Consider the following 27,127-nt stretch of genomic DNA (forward strand, 5'->3'; position numbering starts at 1 on the left):
GTGCTGGATGGTATTGAAGATACTTCAACTCCTTGACAATGCCATGCAGAGAGAGACATACAGTATCTTCTTTTGCTTTTTTTATTTTTATTTGTTCTTTTTTTTCATATCATTGTTGGGTGGGGGGGGGCTGTTTTTATTATTTGTTTTTTTTTTCAAAGAGGCTGGAGATGACCAATTCTGTCACTGTAACAACAACAACAACAACAACAGCAGCCAGCAGCAGCAGCAGCAGCAGCAGGTGTGAGCCCATGAGAATGCCTCTATGTGATTGCATGACTTGCTAGAAATAGCAGCCAAATCTCACTTCAATCGCACATACACAATTGTAAAAAAAAAAAAAAATTGCATTGAACAATAATAGTCCTAAATACACTATTCTTGTAAACTAGATGAGGTGGTCACAACAGGAACGGCTTTGTACTTAAGTTTGCATGATCAGGGCTGACCCAGGACTAAACAACAACATGGCAAAGCACTATATATTTGTTTGATTTGCTAGAAATAGCAGCAAATCTTTAATTAACAAACTACCAACTGAAAAACTGGAAGGACACATTAGTTAATATAATCCTAGATACACCATGTCTGAATAAAGGATGAGATGGTCACAACAGGAACATCTCTGTTAAATGAGTATGAGTGTGTGTATATGTGCATACATGCATGTGAGTGTATGTGTGCACACATGCAAGTATTTGTGTACATACACCCGATTCCCCCTGCCCTTTTTTTCTTTCCTTAAATGACTCATTCACTGTTCACATCCGGTGCATGGTCCTAGGTATTGGTCATGCACACTTTTGGCTACATTTTCTGTGGAGTGGTAATGCACCCGAGCACGATATACAATAAGTTCATTATTGGCCGTGTGGCAAGTAGCTTGCTTACCAACCACATGGTTCCGGGTTCAGTCCCACTGCATGACAACTCGGCCAAGTGTCTTCTACTATAGCCTCGGGCTGACCAAAGCCTTGTGAGTGGATTTGGTAGACGGAAACTGAAAAGAAGCCCGTCGTATATATGTATGTATATATATATGTATGTGTATGCGTGTGTATATGTTTGCATGTCTGCGTTTGTCCCCCCAACATCGCTTGACAACCGATGCTGGTGTGTTTACGTCCACGTAACTTAGCAGTTCAGCAAAAGAGACCGATAGAATAAGTACTAGGCTTACAAAAGAATAAATCCTGGGATCGATTTGTTCGACTAAAAGCGGTGCTCCAGCATGACCACAGTCAAATGACTGAAACAAGTAAAAGAGTAAAAGAGTATTAATAATAATAATAATATGATCGTGAGGTTGTGAGTTCGAATCCCGGACCAGGTTGCGTGTTGCGTTCTTGAGCAAGACACTTTATTTCACACTGCTCCAGTTCACTCAGCTGTAGAAATGAGTTGCGACGTCACTGGTGCCAAGCTGTATCGACCCCTTTGCCTTTCCCTTGGACAACACTGGTGGCGTGGAGAGGGGAAGGCCGGTATGCATGGGCGACTGCTGGCTTTCCATAAACAATCTTGCCCTGACTTGTGCCTCGGGGGGTAACTTTCTAGGGGCAATCCCACGGTCAGTCATGACCGAAGGGGGTCTCAGCATTATTATTAATCGGGTTCAGTCCCACTGCGTGGCAATTTGGGTAGGTATCTTCTGCTATAGCCCCGAGCTGATCGAAGCTTTGTGATTCAATTCAGTAGGTGGAAGTTACTGCCGTGTGTGCATATGTGCGTGTAGGTGCTTGTGCCTCTCCGAAAGAGAGAGAGAGAGGGATAAAGGATTGGGGTAACTCTTCCAGAAGATATAGAGTCAAAATTAAAAGAAAAGAAGATTGCCATTGTGAAGACACACAAGATATCGAAATATTGTTTACTAGATGACAACGGCACTCTTCTTTTAATTAGTAGTAGTGGTGGTGGTAGCGGCGGTGGCAGCAGTAGTAGTAGTAGTAGTATTTCCTTATGACCTTGTATGATAATTGTTAACGAACATCCTCATCACACAAGCGATGTACTTTGTCTCCATTCATCCTTGGAAACGTCCTGGTTATGGGAAGATGTTACCTTGCATTGACATTGCTTGGAAAGAGGTAATGGTTGGCAACTGGAAGAGCACCCGACCATAGAAAATATGTCTCAACAAATTCTGTCTGATCCCTGCCGCCTCCGTGAAAGCACGGAAAAAATGGAACATTGGAATTATGATGATGATGATGATGATGACAACCTATATTTAAACACACAGAAAGTGGCACAGCTGTATAAATAGAAAGCACTCACAGCATGTGTGTGTGTGTGTGTGTATGTGTGTATATAAGTGTATACATACATGTGTGCATATATATATATATATATGTATGCATACATATATGTGTGTGTGTATATGTATGTGTGTGTGGTGTGTGTATATGTATGTGTGTGTGGTGTGTGTATGTGTGTATATAAGTGTATACATACATGTGTGCATATATATATATATATATATATATATAATATATATATATATGTATACATATAAGTGTGTGTGTATATGTATGTATATATATATACACACACACACACTTGTGAGAAAGAGAAACTGATAGAAGAGAAAGCGGATGCTACACACACACACACACACACGCACATGCACACACAAACGCACACACACACATTCTAATTACAACGCTCATTAGGAGAGACAAGATCATAATTATCTTCGCCTGTATCAGAAACAACAATTATATTATTTATTTATTTATTTATCTATTTATTGGTAACCATCATCATCATCACACTCACCATTGTAACTACCAACACCACCACCACCATCACCACATATCTATCAGTGCTGCCACCAACACCCAGGCCACTCCAAGCGCTATCCCTCAAACCTCATTAACCCAAAACTAAGTACAAATCCCTGGAAAATTTACTGCAGCCACAATTAATGTGTCATTACAAACACACACTCCATGCATATATAAACACACACAAAGCAAAGCAAAGATCCTTCCGGAGGCAGAGGCTGATAAAGCTGATTTCTTGCATTCTGTGGCCTATATATTTGTATAATCCCTCGCTGGACGTTGATGCTAGTTTGTCGCAGGGTTATTTATATTCACCAGGTGAGAGGACCGGAAGAACAACATGAAACAAAGTGATTTTCTCAAGAACACAATGCATCGCCCAGTCCAGGAATTGAAATCACAATCATATAATGATGACTGCAATACCCTAACCCAGCATTTCTCAACCGGGGTTCCCCCAAACCTTAGGGTTCTGCAAAGGGTTCCTATGGGTTCCGTGAGAAAGAGTGAGATAAGCTAATGCTAATTTCATGATGGTAATATTACTATCCATGCACATCATCATCATCATTTAACGTCCATTCTCCATGGGTTGGATGGTTCGACCGGGGATCTGGGAAGCCGAAAGGCTGCGCCAGGCTCCAGTCTGATCTGGCAGTGTTTCTACAGCTGGATGCCCTTCCTAACGCCAACAAACTCCGAGAGTGTAGTGGCTGCTTTTTACGTGCCACCGGTGGTTATTGTAATATTGATAATCCTATTATCAAAAAAAAAATAACAATAGCGCAGGAGTCGCTGTGTGGTAAGTAGCTTGTTTACCAACCGCATGGTTCCGGGTTCAGTCCCACTGCGTAGCACCTTGGGCAAGTGTCTTCTACTATAGCCTCGGGCCGACCAAAGACTTGTGAGTGGATTTGGTAGACGGAAACTGAAAGAAGCCTGTCGTATATATGTATATATATGTATATGTATGTGTTTGTCCCCCTAGCATTGCTTGACAACCGATGCTGGTGTGTTTACATCCCCGTTACTTAGTGGTTCGGCAAAAGAGACCGATAGAATAAGTACTGGGCTTACAAAAGAATAAGTCCCAGGGTCGATTTGCTCGACTAAAGGCGGTGCTCCAGCATGGCCGCCGTCAAATGACTGAAACAAGTAAAAGAGTAAAGAGTAAGAGTAACCATTGGGGATATATTTAGTGATGTCTGTAATATATGGAGATGCTGTTGTGTACATACATCAATGACTGATGCATCTGGACACATCATCAGTAATGTGCTTGGAATCATCATGTGTTGGGTCTTTCAACCTCATACGCCCTCCTCCAGGTGATCCAGCTGGGGCTGATCAGACCGCAGTTTGTGTCCAGCTGACCAGTTAGCTACTCCCATGGCTCTCCTCTTTTGATCCACAGCCATCTTGAGGCCCTCTCTGCTGCATCGGTGGTACTGCGGATGGCCTTCCAAGGTGCCACGTAGTGGGACTGAAACTGGAACCATGTGGTTGGTAAGCAAGCTACTTACCACCTAGCCACTCCTTTACATACATATACATACATACATACATATACATATATATATATATATAAATATAAAGGGGAAAAATTATTAAAAATAATAATTTATACAGGTGGCCAGCATGTGTAAAAAATTTCTGTAGACCATAAATATTTTTATAATATATACGTGTGTATAAAATTATACACAAAGAGAAGGACCACCAAGTGGTCTTCCTACATGCTGAAAAGAGATGTCAAATCCCCGAATCCTCTTCACAGCATGTAGGAAGACCACTTAGTGGTCCTTCCCTTCATTGCATAATTTTATACACACATGTGTGTGTGTGTGTGTGCATGTATATATATATACATACACATACATACATGGGTAGATTTGATTAATTTTCGTTGCTTTACTCTCTGCCTGTGTGAATAACCTTCAAGTATTTTGGTTTCTCTGGAAGACCCTTTTTAAAGTAGAAGAAATAGCTAAGATTTTTGGCTGCTATTTCTGAGCTTCGGTGTGTGGTGAAGCAAATCTTTGCTGAACCCTTTTTATTAGTATATATATATATATATATATATATATATATATATATACAGATGAGTAAATGTATGTACACACACATATATATATAGATATATATATACACGCCATAATGTATGTTCAAAGAAAAGTAAAAAAAACTTTTAATAAGCTGCAGAAGATATACATTTATTACTGAACAGTTCATGACTCATTAAGTGCACACACACACACACACACTTGAAAAAAAAATCAGTCTCATAGGTATGTGTGTGGGTTTACGTGTGTGTGTATGTGTGTGTGTATGCGTGTGTGTGCACCCATATTATATCATGCAACAGTCATTACAGAAATCACCTTTCCTGTAGTGACACACACAGAAAGACACACACACGCACATTCATGCATTCGAATATACACACAAACGCAACACAACACATACACACACGCAACAGCGATTATGACAAATGATAAAACAGTAAGAAAACATAAATGACATCATCAACATCAACATCATCATCGTCATCATCAAGGTTCTGTCTAAAGAAAAAGCTAAAGTGACCAGCAGAGGTCAGACATCAGGGGGTCAAGGGTGAAAAAATGTCATGGGAATTTACCAGCATCTCTTCAACCACTAAAACCAAGATGAGTAAGCTTCACTATTGGATGATCTCAAGAGTACACACTTCACAATAGTGTGGGGGAAGGCAGGACTTGAACGTAGGGGTGGGGGGTGTCCGTAGATGTGATGGTGGTGGTGGTGGGGTGATGGTTGCATGATGGTGGCCATATGTGTAAAGACAGGCTACAGGTTAATTGATGGTGCTCCAGCATGGTCGTAGAATGAGTGTTTGCATCTGAGTATGTATATTCATATTATGTAATAAATGTCATGTTTATAGAGTATGATATACGTGTGTGTGTGTGTGTGCATGCATGCATATATGTGTGTATGTATGTGTGTGTGTGTGTGTGTATCATAATCATCATCATAGTTTAGCGTCCGCTTTCCATGCTAGCATGGGTTGGACGGTTCAACTGGGGTCTGGGAAGCCAGAAGGCTGCACCAGGCCCAGTCTGATCTGGCAATGTTTCTACAGATGGATGCCCTTCCTAACGCCAACCACTCCGTGAGTGTAGTGGGTGCTTTTTACGTGTCACCTGCACAGGTGCCAGACGAGGCTGGCTAACGGCCATGATCGGATGGTGTTTTTTACGTGCCACCAGCACGAGGCCAGTCGGGGTGGCGCTGGCAATGGACACGTTCGAATGGTTCTCATACATGCCACCAGCACTGGTATCACAGCTGCAATTTTCATTGATGTTGATGTATATATATATATATATATATATATATACATAAGGCAGCGAGCTGGCAGAAACGTTAGTGCGCCAGGCAAAATGCATTAATTAGCATATCATAGAATTGCCTTCAGAAGAATGCCAGTCATAGATACCCCAATGGACTCATGCCAAATGAAGCCCTTCAGCTCTTAAGCTGCTCGTCCAATACAAATTCTGATAACTCCTGGGATTGTGACATTTGCACAAGACCAATAGAAGTTTAAAGAAAAGGAACATAGCACTGGCTCTGCACAAACCATGCTCAATAATTTAATAAACCCCTGCTGTCTTCTGGGGATATCTCTCTTTACTCTTTTACTTGTTTCAGTCATTTGACTGTGGCCATGCTGGAGCACCGCCTTTAGTTGAGCAAATCGACCCCAGGATTTATTCTTTGTAAGCCTAGTACTTATTCTATCGGTCTCTTTTGCCGAACCGCTAAGTTACTGGAACATAAACACACTAGCATTGGTTGTCAAGCGATGTTGGGGGGAAAAACACAGACACACAAACACATATATATATATACACATATATAAGACGGGCTTCTTTCAGTTTCCGTCTACCAAATCCACTCACAAGGCTTTGGTTGGCCTGAGGCTATAGTAGAAGACACTTGCCCAAGGTGCCATGCAGTGGGACTGAACCCAGAACCATGCGGTTCGTAAGCAAGCTACTTACCACACAGCCACTCGTACACCTATTGAGTGTTTATAAAGAGGTTAAGGGAATATTCTGAGGGAGTGATCCTAAGGCAGATATGTACAATTATATTTAACCAATATTTGGCATCCCTTGCAGCTGCAAAAGTTTCGACTTATCTATTCTTTGTGGTGTGTCATTGAGTGGAAAATGGGTTGGAGGAGTGTCACTTGAGTGATGCAAAGGGGGTCATCTCCCAGGAGTAGGGTATCAACAACAAATGATGGATGCAGCAACGCACAGTTACAGGGCATGTCCCCATATTACTGCTGCTTCTCCTTCTCATTCATAGCTTCTTTCTCCATTTCCCGTCTTCCTATGTAGTCTGACATTGTTTTTAGTTCCCCATCAGTTGCAGCCAATCACCCAAGCACAAAAGATCACAAACTTTTTTTTTTCTTCTCTCCTCTACCTATCCCCAGTCCATCATGTCAACCCCTGCAGATAGAAGCAGTTCAAATTTTGTACTTAATTTATTGACCCTAAAAGGATGAAAGTGGAGATGCAATGGCCCAGTGGTTAGGGCAGCAGATTTGCGGTTGGAGGATCGCAGTTTCGATTCCCAGACTGGGAGTTGTGTGTGTTTATTGAACGAAAACACCTAAAAGCTCCACGAGGCTCCAGCAGGGGGTGGTGGTGACCCCTATTGTACTCTTTCGCCCCGAATTTATCTCACTCTCTCTTCCTGTTTCTTGAGTAACGCTGCGATGGACTGGCGTCCCGTCCAGCTGTGGGGAACACATACGCCACAGAAACTGGGAAACCAGGCCCATGAACCTGGCTAGGCTTGAAAAGGGCGACGTTTCTCATTTTTTTAAGGGATGAAAGGCAAAGTTGACCTCAGTGGAATTTGTCTCAAGACATAAAGACAAACAAAACACTGCTGAGCATCCCCCCACCCCGCATGCTAATCATTCTGCCATTTTGCCACCTTACAGACAGCAATATCACTTCACTTTTTCTGTTACATTTTCCAGTTAATATAGATATGTATATATACACTCACACGTATATGTGTGTATAAAGATGTTATGTTTGTATTTGAAAATGTGTTGAACTGTGAAGTGTACACACACATCCATATATATGCATGAATATATATGTATATATATACGTACACATGCATATATTACACACACACAAACATACATACATGCACAAATATTTAACCTCCTTGCAAAGAACAAACAGCAGCAACAAAGGTGGTGAAGGTGGCGTAGAACGTAAGAGAGAAATACAAGAAGGAAAGAGAAGTGGTAGAGAGAGGAGAGAGAGAGAGAGAAAGAGAGAGAGAAAGAAAGAAAGATAGAGAGAAAGAAAGAGAGAGAAAGATAGAGAAAGAAGAAAAAAGAAAGAAAGAAGGAAGAAAGAAGGAAAAAGAAAGAAAGAAGAGAAAAGAAAGCGAGAGAGGAGAGAACAAAGAAAGAAAGAAGGAAGAAGGAGAAGGACAGACAGACAGACAGACAGACAGACGAAGAACAGACAGAAAGAAAGAGAGAGCGAAAGAAAGAGAGAAGAAAGAGAGAGAGAGAAAAAGAGAGAAGGAAATGAAAGAGAGAGAAAGAAAGAAAGAAAGAAGAGAGAAAGAAAGAGAGAAAGAAAGACAGAAAGAAAGAATAGAGAAATAAGAAAGAGAGAGTGAAAGAAAAAGAAAGAGAGTGAAATAAAGAGAGAAAAAGAAAGAAAAGAATAAAGAAAAGAGAGTAAGAAGAAAGAAAGAAAGAAAGAAAGAAAAGAAAGAAGAAGAAAGAAGGAAAGAGAGAAAAAGAAAGAAAGAAGAGAAAGAAAGAAAGAAAAGAAAGAAAGAAAGAAGAAAGAGAAAGAAGAAGGAAAGAAAGAAAGAGAAAGAAAGAAAGAGAGAAAGAAAGAGAGAAAGAAAGAAAGAAAGAAGAAAGAAAGAAAAAGAAAGAAAGAAAGAAAAAGAAGAAAGAAAGAGAGAGAGAGAGAAAGCCACCGGCAGAGTGTGCAAAGGTGAAGTAATGTGGGTGAACTTACCACAGCTGTCACAGATAAAGCAGTCAATATGAAAAACTTGATCCATCGCTGTACAGCCATTGCTCGGACCCACCACACGATGGCCACATTTGGAACACATTCCTAAATAGAGACAAGACAAACAAAAAAAAAAGAAAGAAAATGGATAAAGAGATAGAAATGAATATAAAAGAACAACAATATACAGGTAAAAGAGTTGTTGCTACTGCTGCACCCACGAATTTTTACCTTTACCTCTTGTTCTGTTTGAACCTAGAATAAACACGACCTCAAACAACACTAGTCTCTCACACTGGTGCAGCTTTGATAAGCTTGTACGGTCTATCTATCTTTCTATTTGTCTATAATACACATATAGAGACACATATATATATACACCTATGTACAACTTTGCCTCCTCCGACTCCTCTGTCTTGTCGAAATGAGAAAAAAGGAGGAGGAAGAAAGAGAAAGGACACACTAAGGGGACATAAGCAGTCATTTGTGGGGGGGGGAGAGAGAAGGAAGAAAAAAGGCATAAAAGAAACAGTATAGAAAGAGAGCAGGGGAATGCGGTTAATAGGAGTGGTTAAGGAGGTGAAGGGGAAGAACGAAATTAGGGGAATTAAAGCAATTAAGAGCAGGACAAAAAAAGGTGAAAAGTTTTTTTTAGAAAATTCGTTTTTGTTTTTTTTTTTAAAGAAATCTCAAAAATTGCTTCAAAAAAGAAATTTTTTAAAAAGTTTTTTAAGCTTAAACTTCACATATATGGAAGCACTCCGTCGGTTACGACGACGAGGGTTCCGGTTGATCCGAATCAACGGAACAGCCTGCTCGTGAAATTAACGATAAAGTGGCTGAGCACTCCACAGACACGTGTACCCTTAACGTAGTTCTAGGGGATATTCAGCGTGACACAGAGAGTGACAAGGCCGGCCCTTTGAAATACAGGTACAACAGAAACAGGAAGTAAGAGTGAGAGAAAGTTGTGGTGAAAGAGTACAGCAGGGATCACCACCACCCCCTGCCGGAGCCTCGTGGAGCTTTTAGGTGTTTTCGCTCAATAAACACTCACAACGCCCGGTCTAGGAATCGAAACCGCGATCCTACGACCGCGAGTCCGCTGCCCTAACCCCTCAAATACAAAGAGAATGAAGAACGAACATACAGAGAGAAAGACGGTTACGATGAGACAGTCGGACACGGACAACACAAGGGAGATAACTTTTCGTTTAATGCCAGAAAAAGATTTTCATTTCTGTTTAGATTAACCACAAGAAGCAATTTTGGAAAGGAATTGAGCGATGCCACGCAGTGGGACTGAACCTGGAACCATGTGGTTGGTTAGCAAGCTACTTATCACGCAGCCACTCCTGCGCCTCTGCAAAATATTAACACTGAATATACTTTTGATCTTTCACTTTCAGCCCCCCACCCACTAGACTGTGTGTGGTGCTCTAGCATGGCCACAGAACATTGAGTTTAACCAGTAAAAGAACACAAGAATATTTGGTAATGCCAGTAGATCGCATAGAAAGTTTGGCAATCTTTCGTCTCTAGTAGACCTTTCCGTCGATTTCCGTAAAAAAATTTTTTTTTTTTTACATATGGGCTTGCGGGAACTTTTGAAGTAATGAGAGCGAAAGAGACTAAGAGAAAGCGATTGTATGACGAGGGAAGTTCTTTTGAAGTTACCGTCCAGGGGAGCATTGATGGACATGTGTGTGTGTGTGTGTTTGATGGGGTGTGGGAGACAGACAGTATGTTGTGTAAGTGAAGTGCTTCTGTTAATGTGTGTGAAGAGACAGAGAGAGTAATGTGTGAAAGAAAGAGATAACTGAAATTTTTTACTCGGTGTATGTGTATATGTATGTATATTACTTCAAAAGTTCCCGCAAGCCCATATGTGAAAAGAAAAATTTTTTTACGGAAATCGACGGAAAGGTCTACTAGAGACGAAAGATCACCGAAAGTTTGTTACTTACCAAAGAAGTCAGGATCACCAGCAGACTCAATGTTTTGCATCAACAAACTAGTCAAGGCATCTACTTCTGCTTCTTTGCCCACCTTCCTACCATCGGACCGAGGTAGGGAGTTCGTGGTGTAGCTGCCTGCCGGACTGGAAGCAGCGAGAGGGCTAGGGTTGACGGGATCCGAATACCCCGGGTATTTGTGCTGCTGTGGCAACGCTTGAACGGGTGCTTTGTAGCTGACCGACTGCTGAGGAGTACCGACACCAATCCCACCGCCAACCACAGCACTAGCGCTGCTGTGGACATTGGAGTAGCTCGGCACGGCCTGGGAGGGGCCCTGGGGTGGAGGGGGAAGATCGCTATGGTTCATGTAGTTCGGCTGGTTCAAGTAGTGCGACGGGGTGGAAGACGCAGCCGAAGACGGCGCCGTCACGGAAACTGACCGTGAATTGTAGCTGCTGCTTACGCTGCTGTAGGGTGGCTGTCCTGATGGATAGCTAGAGGGTGGGGGCAGGGATGGATTGTACACAGTGGGGGTGGCCATGGCTGTGCCAGAGGTTGCATGCTCGATTGGCGGAGGAGGAGGGGGAAGGTTGTAGGCATCGTTGCGGTTTGAGTAGTAAGTGGTGTGGGTGAGGTCAGAGGTGGTCGGAGGAGGGGGAGGAAAGAGTGGCGGTGGGGGGAAGTTGTCTTCTGTGTAGCGAGTGGTCATAGAGTGCACGACGGGTGGAGGTGGTAGTTCTTCATCATTTCTCATAGATGGTCTGAAGACAGCAGGAACTGAAACAGAGGAACGTCACCTTTGTAAAAGACTAGTTTCACAAAATTTATTAAAAAAACACAGTTTATTACTGTTAATAGATGATGAACACAAAAAAAAAAAAATGATAACACAGAAGGGACAAGTTTTAACAAATGTTGTATTAGTTTCACCATTTAGGCAAATTTGTCAAATGTAACGCTTAGTGATTCACCTTGTTTTGAATTAATCATGCATTATCTGATGAAGGACTGTTGTCCGAAATGTCAAAACTCATTCCTTTCCTTTAAGCATTAACCCTTTAGCATTTAAACCAGCCATATCCGGCCAAAATTTTCCATTTGCTTTATGTTCAAACTGACCAGACCCAGGTTCTCACACCTACATATATATATATATATGTATATATATATATATATATATATATATAATTCATAATTAAGGGCAAACGACGAAGGGAGGGCTGTAATAAGCTAACCCTGAAATCGGTCCGATATGGTAATAATGGAATGTTTTAGAAATTTCTGTCGACCTTTTGTCGAGTAGCGTGCATATTGTGAAAAAATTATATGGTTAATGGACAATATGTCCAATTTTTCGGCATATCTGGCATTAGAAAATTTTTTCATTTACCCTTAATTATGAATTGTTTATAGATTTAACTTTTAAAGGTATTTTTGATATGCTGGCCATTGATAAAATTTTTTTTGAAAAAGAATATATTTTTTTCGAAAAAAATTTTATCCTTCATTAGATAGATATATATATATATATATATATATATGTATATACAGTAATCCCTTATCATATCGTGGTTCACCTTTTGCGGTTTATGATTTAAGCTTACACTGATTCCTCCATGGTGTTGTTTTGCATTTATAATAAAATAAATACGAACAAATTATAAAAATAATTTTTTAAAAATATATAGTACAGTACTGTTTCTACTTCACAGATTTTCACCTATCGTGAGTGGGGGTGGAACATAACACCCACGATAATCAAAGGATTACTCTGTATGTGTGTATGTGTATCCCTGGACAGGATACTGGTCTGTCGCAGCAATGCTCCTTTTTATCAGCTGAGTGGACTGGAGCAACACGAAATGAAGTGTTTGGCTCTAAAACACAACGCAGGAATTGAAACCACAGTCGTTGATGTGGTTATGGATGAAGGGCATGATAGACGGAACTGAAAGGGATACAGCAAGCCCCTAAACACAGAGGGAAGGAAAGCCAGTTTGAAAAGCTCCTGTCACTACCTAAAGTGGTCCTGGTTCCCTCAGAGTGTCAGGAACAAATGAGTCAAAACATTTGTTTGTTGGACGAGAGATCTCTTTTTTTTCTTTTTTTTTTACTTGTTCCTGTCATTTGACTGCGGCCATGCTGGAGCACCGCCTTTAGTCGAGCAAATCGACCCCAGAACTTATTCTTTGTAGAGCTAGTACTTAATCTATCAGTTTCTTTTGCCGAACCGCTAAGTTACGGGGACATGAACACACCAGCATCAGTTGTCAAGCGATTTTGGGGGACAAACACAGACACACGCATATATATATATATATATATATATATATATACATATATACGACGGGCTTCTTTCAGTTTCCCTCTACCAAATCCACTCACAAATCTTTGGTCGACCTGAGGCTATAGTAGAAGACACTTGCCCAAAGTGTCACGCAGTGGGACTGAACCCGGAACCATGTGGTTGATAAGCAAGCTACTTACCACACAGCCACTCCTGCTGAAAATTTCTGTTGTCCACTCACCCAGTAACATGTTTCCACACATTACTTTATCCAAACATCTTTTTACTTTTTGGGATGTAATTGAGGGAGATTTGACTGTTGTTCTAGCAAATCGAGAGACCACGCAGTGGTTCCCTATCTTTATGTAAGAAACTCTAGAAGTCCGTATCTCAAGTAGAGGCGGTGGGAGTCAGTAAGAATCACAAAATCAATAGCAGTTGGTATTATTATTGGTCAGTCTGCCAGCTATGATTAAAACCGCTCCATCCATAGCTCTCTCGTCTTTTTCTTTATTCATCTATAATGCATCTAGACTACATTACCCAATGTGTCTTCCTTTTTTTTTTCTTTAAGATCGTAAGCAGTATGACTTTGCTTTTAAAATTACAACCAGACGATCCAACAAGAGTTACATCCCTTGAAACAAAGTCATTGTGGCAGGAAACGGCTTCAGTAAATTCTTTAAAATAAGGCGACGATCTGGTCTAACTGTTAGCACAAAATGGGTTACTGTCATGTAACGACTGACCTGACCATTGCTTTGAATCTAATGTTTTAAGAATATACACTTTCCACCACCATTATCAACGCCTTACTTCCCTGGGCATGGATACATTGAAACTCCGACGTCTGGCAGCTGACTTGGCAGACACCCATAAAATTATTAACCATCTTACAAACAATAACGCTGAGCACCGTTTCAAACTCCACCCATCTAACACCCGTGGACATATTTACAAAGTCAGAAAACAGCACAGCCCCCATGACTTTCGGAAACATTTTTTCACGCTGAGAGTTGCTGAAACATGGAACAAACTGCCGGCATCGGTTGTTAGTTGTCGGAGCAGTGCATCCTTCAAAACTTCCATGCTTCCTGAGATTCGCCAACACTACACCTGATTTTCTCCCCTCCATACACACACAAGCATTATCTGACTCCTACATTGTTCGCTCTCCAGACATTTGTACATTACTGCATATGCTTTATACGCACTTCTGACAAGTTGTGGTGCATCTGAGCACTGTATACAATAATTTCATTATTATTATTATTATTATCATTACACTCATTCTAACCGTCAATTTACAATCATCAGTATCATCACCACACATACATACATACACACGTGTGTGTGTGTGGGGGGGGTGACAGGATTCCAAAGTTTCTGTCTACTAAATTCACTCACAAGGCAACCCAAAACCATGTGGTTGCAAAGCAAGCCTTTTAACCACAGGCCTGCAATCAGTGCATTCATATCATCACACACACCTGTCTGGCCCCTAAAAATGACATGATCATTAAGGACTGAGTAAAATTTATCAAAGAATAACATGTACCAGCTCTGTAGATCTGTGGATGGGAATTGTGGGAAGTGACAGGGTTCTGTGATTGCTCGACACGATGGCGGGGTTGTAAAGCTGGAGGAAGTTTTGGTGCAGGCGGCTTCCGAACATCATCAACAGACAAATAAGAGAATTCTTCTGCCAAACCTTGGTTTGCCATTTTCAAAAGTAATTTCTTTCTTTACTGGTCAACCTGAAATACAAGAAAATATATGAAAATGTTTAATATTATAATAATAATAATAATAACTATTCTCCCAGCCCCCTGCCTTTATTACACGAATAATAATCCTTTCTACTCTAGGCACAAGGCCTGAAATTTTGGGGGAGAGGGGACCAGTTAACCAGTTAATTAGATCAACCCCAGCACACAACTGGTACTTAATTTATCCACAACAAATTCCGTCCAATCTATGCAAGCATGAGCAAGTGGACGTTAAGATGATAATGATAATAATGATGTTAGCACTTCTGGTAGTTGCTTAGCAACTGAGTATCTCTGACAAAGAATTTTCTAGGGATAAGTAAGACTAGCTTGACAAAACACATATCTAACACACATACATACTCACAAATAGCCATATATACATATGTATGTATATAGATAGATAGATAGATAGATAGATAGATAGATAGATAGATACACACGAGTAAAACGCCCCCCGTCCAATGGACGATGCTGAGTTGTCAAACATTTAAACCAAATTTTCTCAAAACAACTAGTCCATCCATCCATCCCATAGGTCTCCCCTTTGAGAAACACTGATTTCACCTAAATTTGAGATACCAGCAAAAGAAGAAATAAAGATTGACTTTTTTTTCTATTCCAAAGAAAAACGATTTTATTCACACAAATATGCAGCCGAAGAGTTTAAAGTACCAGTAATGATAAGGCTGTTGACTGGGAGAACACAAACATGGTTTAAACAGGAAAGAAATGTGCCTTTAGGCAGTACAAAAACAACAAAAAAATGGAAAGTGCAGTTATGTAGAAAAGCATGATAATTTTTTTGCACAAACTGCATGTACATTTTTCTCGTGTACACGTAGTATCGATCTCAACAGCTGATGTACTTCCACGTACAAATGCACGTTTCCACGGCTTTATCGATCGCATTCTCACCTGGAAGCGATTTTTCTAATTTTTTCAAGACTTATACAGACCCTGATACTGTCGGTATCTACATATCAAATTTGAGCGCAATTGGATGGAGGATGCCCGAGATCCTAGAAGACACACACACGTGCAGACAGAACAGATTTTATATAATCTATATATATATATATATATATATATAGGGGGGAGGAGATATCGATAGATAGATAAGCACACACAAGTTTTTGCAATAAAACAATGTAATCTGATGTAGTGACTTTGCAATTAATAGACAAGTTACGTATTATTATACATATGGGGTGCATATATGCATGTGAATGTGTGTAAGTACAAATACACAAACAAACACACACATCAGCTGAGTCAGATGAAGAGGAATTACAACTAGATAAAATCTCTCGGCAGTTTGAATGCACAAATCTCCGATATCCAAGTAGCTAAAATGTGTCAGCAGAAGGGCACCCAATGGTCATGACTTGGACGTGGCCCAGCCCACTTAGTGTGTAAAAAGTTAAGGGCCATAACACCAGCCTGATGAGGGAGAGAGTCTTCTCCAAGGACCTTCTGTTGAGAGTTTCTTACCTCCCCCACACACACACATACCAGCTGCACAGCTATTTGCAACATCAGTGAATCTTTTACTCACTTCTTCCTATATCACAGATGACAAAAAGCTCTCATCGGAGCATGTCACTGGCTGTGAGTGTGCCTCCTTATTGATATAAGGAGGCTGAAATACATCTGGCACTTTCACTGGTAGCTGCTGAAATGAATTTTCATCTCACTCTGATATTTGTGTATTTAAAACGCATCAGGTCCATAAGAGATGGTATCTCAAGACAAATATGGCAGTAACTGGTCTTTCGACAGTGTGTATTCATTAAGTATCATCATCATCATTTAACCTCTGTTGTCCATGCTGGCATGGATTGGATGGTTTGACCAGGGCTAATAAGTTGGAAGGCTGCACCAGACTCCAGTCTGATTTGTCATGGTTTTCTATGGCTGGATGCCCTTCTTAATGCCAACCACTCCGAAAGTGTAATGGGTGCTTTTAAGTGCCAGTAGGTTTTATATATATATATATATATATATATATATATATGTGGCTGTGTGGTAAGTAGCTTGCTAACCAACCACATGGTTCCGGGTTCAGTCCCACTGCGTGGCATCTTGGGCAAGTGTCTTCTGCTATAGCCCCAGGCCGACCAATGCCTTGTGAGTGGATTTGGTAGACGGAAACTGAAAGAAGCCTGTCATATATATGTATGTATGTATATATATATATATATATATATATATATGTGTGTGTGTGTATGTGTGTGCATTTGTGTGTCTGTGTTTGTCCCCCTAGCATTGCTTGACAACCGATGCTGGTGTGTTTATGTCCCCGTCACTTAGCAGTTCGGCAAAAGAGACCGATAGAATAAGTACTGGGCTTACAAAGAATAAGTCCCGGGGTCAATTTGCTCGACTATAGGCGGTGCTCCAGCATGGCCGCAGTCAAATGACTGAAACAAGTAAAAGGGTAAAAGAGTATATATATATATATATATATATAACAGTGAATGAGTTACTGAAAAAAAGAGTAAAGAGGGAAACAGGTGTAATGCTAGTGAATTTCAAGAAGCATGGAATTTTTGAAGTCTCAACAGTTAACAACCAATGGATAGTTTCTTCCATGCTTCAACATTTCTGCAGGAGGCAAAATGTTTCCAAAAGTCAAGGAGACTGTGTTGCTTTTTGACTCTGGAAGCATGTGCACGGGTGTTAGGCATATGGAATTCAAAAATGTCCATGAGGTTGTTGTTGTTATTGGAAAGATGGTGGATAATCTTGTGGGTGTCTACCAAATCAGTTGCTGGACATTGGAGGTTTAATGTGTCCAAGAAATGTTTTACTCAGGAACACAATGCATCACCCAGCCTAGGAATTGAAGCCACTATCTTGAAAGTACGAGAGCAACGCCCTATCCACTAGGACTGGTTAGAAGACAATAACTAAGAAATTCAGTGCCTTCTTCATGAGAAAAAAACAACAATTAAGTTAGTTAGTTAGTTAGTTAGTTAATTTGGCTCAAAAGCAAATAGCAAGGCCATGTAGGGGGACATGGAGTTAAGTACAGGGTGTTCATGTAAAGAGTTCAGGCCACTTGAGGTCCAGGGAGGCTTTGAACAAAGCGGTCGTCGGCATCTTCACCATCTCCTCTGGCAGCTTGTTCCACGGATCCGCAACCCGGACGGAGAAAGCTCCTCTCCTTCGATTGAGATGAAATCGTCGCAGGTAGAGCTTTTCGGAATGACCCCGCAGCCGACGCCATCTACTAAATGTATCAGTTAATCCAGAACACTTACTGAAGGTAGCAAGCAGTAGGATTGAACATGAAACCATGTGATTGGAAAGCAACCTTCTTAACCAAACAGCCATGTCTATGCCTATTGCAATGAGGATGATTACCTGATCTGGTTGAACAATGGCTGTTACATTTGATACACCCAATATCTGTACAATGTGGGATTGTTGTGACCACACACCTGTATAATATTTATATATAATGTTCTATTAAGTGTCCTGTAGTTAAATATTCAGTGTCAAACAAGAACATGATAACTTATCTTTTACATGTTCCAGTCACTGGACTGTGGCCATGCTGGGGCACCGCCTTGAATGGTTTAGCTAAACAAATCAACCTCGGTATTTATTTTTAAGCCTGGTATTTATTTTATTGGTCTCTTCTGTTGAACTACTAAGTTACAAAGACATAAACAAACCAACACTGGTTGTCAAATGGCAGGGGTAGGGAACAAACACACACACATATAATACACGTTTAGACATATATACACACATACATATACACAAACATGCATATACACACGTACACATTATATATATATATATATACACACACACACACAATAGGCTTCCTCACAGTTTCTATCAACCAAATTTATTCACAAGGAATTGGTCAACTCAAAGCTATCGTACAAGACACAAGGTACCACACAGTGGGACTGAACCTGAAACCATGCGGTTAGAAAGTGGACTTGTTAACCACACAGCCATGCCTCTGGAAGATAATTCAACAACAGGTTTTATATGAGAAAGCCTCCAAATAGATATTCCCAGTAAAAAGAGAGCCAGAAATCAGTCTCATACAACATGCCTAGACACAAATCTGGATATTTCTATACCTCTTTGTGAACTAGACTGTTATGTAATGATATAGGATGTCACTGAATGGAATTACTTAACTCTATATATACACAAACACATACCCATATACACATTTACAGACAACCACAGGCATATACACTCGTATATAGACACAAACATATATATATATATATATACACATACACATACATACATAAATACATACACGTGTACATACATATATATATACACTCTAACATCTCTTCTCCCCTGCCCATCCACCTCTCTTCATTTTGAGCTCAAGTCCCACAGGAACTGATTATGCTTTCCGTTCCTCCAGGGGTAGGGAGGTTCTACCAAGTAATTATCAGTAACTGTACTGCACTTGAGGCATGTAACTACAGTCCCCTTCCTGCTGCTAGACTTGCTAGAAATAACAGCTAAATCTTCATATAACATTCTACAGTCTTGAAAAAAGTAACATTGGTAATGTAGTCCTTGATATACTAAGCCTGAAAAATATGGGATGCTTCTAGGCGGAATGACTTCATAGGTCTTCCTGATCTGCTAGAAATAGCAACCAAATCCCTTTCACATCAACGCCCTACAGGCTTAGAAAAAAAGCACAGTAAATAAAATAGTCCTTGATACACTATACCTAAAAATATACAGGATAGTCCTAACCAGGACTATAGGTCTTCTTGATCTGCTGAAAATAGCAACCAAATCCCCATCATGTCTCTCCCTACTATCTTAAAAAAGGAAAGGGAACAAGTAGATAATGTAGTCCTAGAGACATTATGCCCCAAAATATAGGATGGTCCGAGCTGGAACGCCTTCATAGACCTTCCTTATCTGCTAGAAATAGCAACCAAATTTCCTTAATACCACACCTTGCTGTCTATAGAAGAAAAAAGCTAAGTAAAGTAAATAACGTATCCTAGATACACTATACTTGAATAAAAGATGGGATGGCCATTGCTGGAATGTCTTTAATCATAGGTCAGCTGGATCAGGGATAACCCGAAGATAAACAACATTATTATATAAAAACGTCAGGCGAGTATTTCATTACAGCTATTTATAGCATCCTCGGCCCGAAATCCTTCCAGGTTACATTTTGGCCTTCAAATTCTTCCTGATAATAAAAATACCAGTTATGTACTGGGGGATAGAGGGGGTGGGGGGGAAATCTAATTCCCAACACCACCACCACCACCCTCTCTCTCTCTCCCCAAACATCTGGCCCCCTCTGCTTGTTATAGCGATACAGACTATATAAGATGTAAGTAAGATGTTATACGGTAATTAAATATGGGAAGTGAACGGTGTGTGTGTGAGAATGCATGTGCGTTTGGCAGAGTGCGTACGTGCGTGAGCATGTGTGTGTGTGTGTAAGTGCATTAATGCACGTGTATGTATGTGTTATTGCCGCGCGCACGCACACACTACGCTGCAGACCCTGAAGTGAACCAAACTACAGATACCATATCATATATAATGGCCACTCTGAGAGTTCTCTCCCCTTCCTCCCCTCTCATTTGTCTATCCCTGTTTCCCCCCTTCCTCTTTCTCTCTCTCTCTCTGTTTTTACCCTCCTTCCCTCACACTCATCTTCTTTGTCCTCCTTCTTTCTATCTCTTTCTCCCTCTATTCCTCTCTTTCCTTTCGTTCCCCTCTCTCTCTCTTTCTCTTCACCCTTCCACTCTTCTTTGGTCCTTCTCTCTCTCTCTCTCGACTCCCACTTTTCTTTCGTCCCTCTCTCTCTCTCTCTCTCCCTCTCTCTCGTCTCCCTTCCACTCTTCTTTCGTCCCCCTCTCTCCCTCTTTCTCTTCACCCTTCCCTCCCCTTTCGTCCCTCTCTCTCGTTTCCCTACCACTCTTCTTTAGTCTCTCTCTCTCTCTCTCTTCTTTATCCTCTGTCCTTTCTATCTCTCCCTCTATTCCTCTCTTTCCTTTCGTTCCTCTCTCCCTCTTTCTCTTCACCCTTCCACTCTTCTTTCGTCTCCCCCCCCTCTCTCTCTCTCTCTCAGTCCTCTTTGTCCTCCCTTCTTCTAATCTCTTTCTCCATCTTTTCCTCTCGACCTGGTTTTCTGGAAGGTTCTACTCATGAAAGAATGTGAAGGAATTTTTAGCTTAGAAAAAAAAAAAAATTTTAAAACAAATAAATAAATAACGATTCCGGAAATAAAAATGACAAACAAACAAACAAACAAAACGACCGTTTTTATTTTAAATAATTTCACCCGAATTTGATGGACGTATGACCTTTCTTAATCTTTTCTAGCACGGCTTGGCTTCTATTTTCCTTTAGGTCTTTTTGGTACTTGTTCCATTGGACTGCAGCCATGCTGGAGCACCACGTTGAAGGGTTTTAGTCGAATGTATCGACCCCCAGCTCTCATATTTTTCTTTTATTTATTTATTTTGGGGGTGGGTGTAAGGGGTGTTTTCCAAGTCTGGTACTTATTCTATCACTCTCTCATTTAACCGGTAGGTTACGGGGACATAAGCAAAACAATACAGGTTGTTAAGCTGTGATAGAAGTGGGGTGAGCTGGCAGAAACGTTAGCAGGCCGGGCGAAATGCTTAACAGTATTTCGTCTGCCACTACGTTCTGAGTTCAAATTCCGCCGAGGTCGACTTTGCCTTTCATCCTTTCGGGGTCGATTAAATAAGTACTAGTTACGCACTGGGGTCGATATAATCGACTTAATCCGTTTGTCTGTCCTTGTTTGTCCCCTCTGTGTTTAGCCCCTTGTGGGCAGTAAAGAAATAACAAATACACACACACACACACACACACACATACAAGCTTTAAGACAGGCACTGGGCCAAATAAACAATGCCAGAGCAGCGACTGGTACACAATACATTCCTCGGACCTTCTGGATCCTGTCAAACTGTCCAATCCGTACCAGCTTGGGACATGGACGTTAAATGATGATTACGATGCCAACAGACTTTCCACACGGTTTCTTATTCTTTACTACCCCACAAGGGGCTAAACATAGAGGGGACAAACAAGGACAGGCCAACAGATTAAGTCGTTATATCGACCCCACTGCGTAACTGGTATAATTTATCGACCCCGAAAGGATGAAAGGCAAAGTCGACCTTGGCGAATTTGAACTCAGAACGAGGGCAGACGAAATACCTATTTCTTTATTACCCACAAGGGGCTAAACACAGAAGGGACAAAACAAGGAAGCAAACAGATTAAGTCGATTATATCGACCCCAGTGGTAACTGGACTTAATTTATCGACCCCAAAAGGATGAAAGGTACAGTCGACCTTGAGGAATTGAACTCAGAAAGTAGGGGCAGACGAAATACCGCTAAGCATTTCGCCCGGCGTGCTAAGTTCTGCCCAGCTCGCCGCCTTTAGGGTTAGGGAACCTTCACACAGTTTCACCTACCACTCACTCACAAGATACACAACCACACACACACACATACAAACATACATACATACATGCATGCATACATACATACATACATACATATATATACGACGGGCTTCTTTCAGTTTCCGTCTACCAAATCCACTCACAAGGCTTTGGTCGGCCCGAGGCTATAATAGAAGACACTTGCCCAAGGTGCCACGCAGTGGGACTGAACCCGGAACCATGTGGATGGTGAACATTCAACGCCGGAAAGAAATATCAAACGTTTCACCCGTTCTTTCAGTAACAAACGATAATCGAAATCACATCTCAAAAGACAACCACTAGATAACATTGACAAGTGTATTAATTTGATTTACCATCCATATTTATTCACAAAAAGCTCTACAATTAGCCGTCATTTTTCATGGCTTGGGGGCCAGCTAGTAGTACTTATGTATTAACGTTGTTTTGAATTAATCATGCGTTATCTCAAGGCTTCAAGATTTCCATGATATAATACTCTTTACTCTTTTACTTGTTTCAGTCATTTGACTGCGGCCATGCTGGAGCATCGCCTTTAGTCGAGCAAATCGACCCCGGGACTTATTCTTTTGTAAGCCCAGTACTTATTCTATCGGTCTCTTTTTGCCGAACCGCTAAGTTACGGGGACGTAAACACACCAGCATCGGTTGTCAAGCAATGATAGGGGGACAAACACAGACACACAAACATATACACACACACACACACATATAATATATATATACGACGAGCTTCTTTCAGTTTCGTCTACCAAATCCACTCACAAGGCATTGGTCGGCCCGGGGCTATAGCAGAAGACACTTGCCGAAGATGCCACGCAGTGGGACTGAACCCAGAACCATGTGGTTGGTTAGCAAGCTACTTACCACACAGCCACTACGACAGGCTTCTTTCAGTTTCCGTCTACCAAATCCACTCACAAGGCATTGGTCGGCCCGGGGCTATAGCAGAAGACACTTGCCCAAGATGCCACGCAGTGGGACTGAACCCGGAACCATGTGGTTGGTAAACAAGCTACTTACCACACAGCCACTTTTAGAATGCCGTTGTAGGTTAGGTGTGAGATGCCAGATCTAGCCAGTTTGAACATAAAACAGAATATTTGGGCTGGATATGACCAACTTAAATGCTAAAGGGTTAAGATGTCTTCTCTAACCCTGACATAAAAGCCATGAGAAGACACACACACACACATACACACATACACACATACACTTGTCCACAGACTTAATTGTGATCATTTAAAACGTTATAATTATGTTTAATTAATGTAGGTAAATGACATATCTTCATTATATTATAATTTATTATAAATATTCCTGACATTTTTGCAGTATGCAATCAGAAAAGTTAAACGGACAGCTCTCTTTGTGTGTGTGTGTGTATGTGTGTGTGCGCGCATGCGTGTGTGTGTGTGTGTGTGTGCATGTGTCTTTCACTCTCTTTGTGTATGTGTGCATGTGTGTGTGTGTATGTCTTTCACTCTCTTTGTGTAAGTGTGTCTCTCTTCTGCTCTTCTTTCTATTTCCCTCTCTCTCTCTTCTGCTCTTCTTTCTTAGTCTCTCTCTCTCTCTTTCTTCTGCTCTTCTTTCTTATTCTCTCTCTCTTTCTTCTGCTCTTCTTTATCTATCTATCTATCTATCTATCTATCTGTCTGTCTGTCTGTCTGTCTATCTATCTATCTATCTGTCTGTCTATCTATCTATCCATCCATCTTTCCAGCATTATCTCTGTCTGTCTGCCTCTATTTGTCCTTCTAGTTCAGGCTTGTGAAGCTGCGTGGCTCAGTGGTTAGGATACATGGCTTACGATCATAAGGATGTGAGTTTCATTCCTGATGGTGGCATCTTCTCCTTGACCAAGACCCCTTATTTCAAGTTGCTCCAGTCCACTCAGCCAGCAAAAATGATACGTACCTGCATTTCAAAGGCCCAGCCTTGTCACACACCAGGTCACACGAAATCTCCCTGAGAACCATGTTAAGCATACATACAAGAGTGGCTGTGTGGTAAGTAACTTGCTTACCAACCACATGGTTCCGGGTTCAATCCACAGCGTGGAACCTTGGGCAAGTGTCTTCTGCTATAGCCTCGGGCCGACCAAAGCCTTGTGAGTGGATTTGGTAGACGGAAACTGAAAGAAGCCCATCGTATATGTGTCTTCCCTTCTCCTATGTTTCCGACGAGGAGCTCCGCTCGAAACGTTAAACCCTCCTTTTTTCCTTCCTTCCTGAGTGTCCAATAATACTATATTTGTTCCACGTCCTCGCGTTGTTGTGTTTTTTTGTGCTTTCTTGTTTGGATTAAATTTATATATATATATATATATATATATATATATATATATATATATATATATATTAGGGTTCAGCAAATTCTTGGCTGCTATTTCTAAAAGTTTGGTGTGTGGTAAAGCAAATTTTTTGCTGAACCCTAATTATATAAAGTAATGTTTTAAATATACCATAAATGTCTTTTTTACATACTGAACACTCCTTGGTAAAATTATTAATTACTAATTAATTAATTTTACCTTTATTATATATATATATATATATATATATATATATATATATATATATATATATACATACATACAAGCCAGTGCCGCCTCGACTGGCTTCCGTGGAGGTGGCACATAAAATGCACCAATCCGACCGTGGCCGATGCCAGCCTCGCCTGGCACCAGTGCAGGTGGCACGTAAAAAGCACCCACTACACTCTCGGAGTGGTTGGCGTTAGGAAGGGCATCCAGCTGTAGAAACTTTGCCAGATAACACCGGAGCCTGGTGCAGCCTTCTGGCTTCCCAGATCCCCGGTCGAACCGTCCAACCCATGCTAGCATGGAGAACGGATGTTAAACGATGATGATGATGATGATACATAGGGTTATTCAAAAAGAATGAACCAATTTCATTATGCAATATTTTAATAAGGAAAAGCAATAGAAAACTCCAGCTAAGTCACAAGTATTTACTCACTATCAACTTTTATCAGAAGCATAATCTGATGGAGGTGAGGACAGAGTTTCAAATCCAGGCATTTGACCAGCTACATACTTATAAGTTAGCTTGAGCAAGACTAACCAAAGGATTACAAAACACCAGTTCCACACTATTGATTACTATATATCAAATTGTGCAATGGGGTCTTTCAATATGGACAGCAATATGGAATACCAGGGATGTTGGTCAGGGTTTATTCATTTATCTGTTTCAGTCATTAGACTGCAGCCATGCTGGAGCACCACTTAGAAAAGTTTAGTTGAACAAATTGACTCTGGTACATATTTTTTAAGCCTGTTACTTAATCTACTGGTCACCTTTCCTGAACAACTAAATTACAGGAATGTAAACAAACCAATACTGGTTGTCAAGGAATGGGGGGATGGGCACAATAACACACACACACATGATGGGCTTCTACATAGTTTCCATTAATCAAATCCACTCATAAGGCATTGGTCAAGTCAGGACTATAGCAGAAGACACTTGCCCAAGGTGTCATGCAGTGGGATCGAACCTGAAATCACATGATAACAAAAGCAGACTCCTTAACCACACAGCCATACCTGCGGCTATTTACAACCTTAAAATGCTATTTTTCTCTAATTTAACCTGGTTGAACTCTCATGACTATGGCCATGCTGGAGCACCTACAGTGAGATTCAGAGCAGACTTCATCTCATGTGTACCGTTAATGAGAACCTTTTTTTTTTTTGTTCTCTACTTTGTGGTAAGAAGCTAACTTTACAACCAAATGGTTTGGGGGTTCAATCCCAATGCACAGCACCTTGGGCAAATGCCTTCTACCATGGCCTTAGGCTACACAATACTTTGTGAGTGAATTTGGTGGCTGGAAACTGTGCAGAAGCCTATTGTGTGTGTGTGTGTGCATGCATGTCTGTGTTTGTCATCACTGCCACCACATGACAACTGCTGTTGGTTTGTTTATTGTCCTTGTAACTTAGCAGCTCAACAAAAGAGATCAACAGAATCAGTACAGACTTAAAAGATAAGTATTGTAGCTGGCTATATACATATACACACACACATACACACACACACACACACATACATACATACATACATACATACATACATACATGTGTGTGTGTGCCTGTACACATGTATTTATGTACATATACATGTATGTATACATACATGTGTATGCATGTCTGTATGTATTTAAGTATATACGTATGCGAAGGTGCCGTTCATACGTAGAAGCAGAGAATATGCAAGACAACATCCGGCTAATTAGTAAAATGCTTAGTCACCAACAAACAACACCCGTTAATAAGATAGGTGTGCAAAGATAACCTGAGGCTAAACACCAACACCACCAACAACACCCACCACTTCACAGGAGATATGCTGTATCATCTCGTTGTATCTCCGCTACTGCTACTACGATGGCTGCTGCTCTCCTGAACGTGTCCCTTGGTAGCTGATGATATGTGCATCTCTGATTATGAGCAGAAGTAGTGGGGGAGCATCATAGCCATGTGTTGAGAGGAATTCTTTGGGGTTTGAATAATTCACCTCTGGAAACATGGGTGTTTCGTTCAACATCCTTAAACAACCCTTATTCAGGGACCTTTTGAGTGGGATGGGTTACTCGACCAGAAGAAAATTCTAACTGGGCCCCACCTGCAAGGTCATGTGCTGTTTATCTTGATATGAGACCACCATGTCATACACATATGGTTGTGATGCATGTGCCTGGTGTGCCCTTATCAGACGAGTAGTCATGATGGGTATACTG

The 27,127-nt window shown here is 41.0% G+C and overlaps 1 protein-coding gene across 1 annotated transcript; it reads right to left on the reverse strand.

Annotated features, from left to right (window-relative positions):
- Positions 1-2,652: 2,652 nt before the first annotated feature.
- Positions 2,653-14,817, reverse strand: LOC115224674 (extensin). Its single transcript, XM_029795531.1, has 4 exons — positions 14,652-14,817; positions 10,816-11,583; positions 8,852-8,953; positions 2,653-2,699 (listed from the first exon to the last, which is right to left on the reverse strand). The coding sequence occupies exons 1-4, from the start codon at positions 14,815-14,817 to the stop codon at positions 2,653-2,655; spliced, it is 1,083 nt and encodes a 360-aa protein (XP_029651391.1).
- Between the last annotated feature and the right edge of the window lie 12,310 nt (positions 14,818-27,127).

Source organism: Octopus sinensis, linkage group LG26 (assembly GCF_006345805.1).
Source record: "Octopus sinensis linkage group LG26, ASM634580v1, whole genome shotgun sequence".
Lineage (NCBI taxonomy): Eukaryota > Metazoa > Mollusca > Cephalopoda > Octopoda > Octopodidae > Octopus > Octopus sinensis.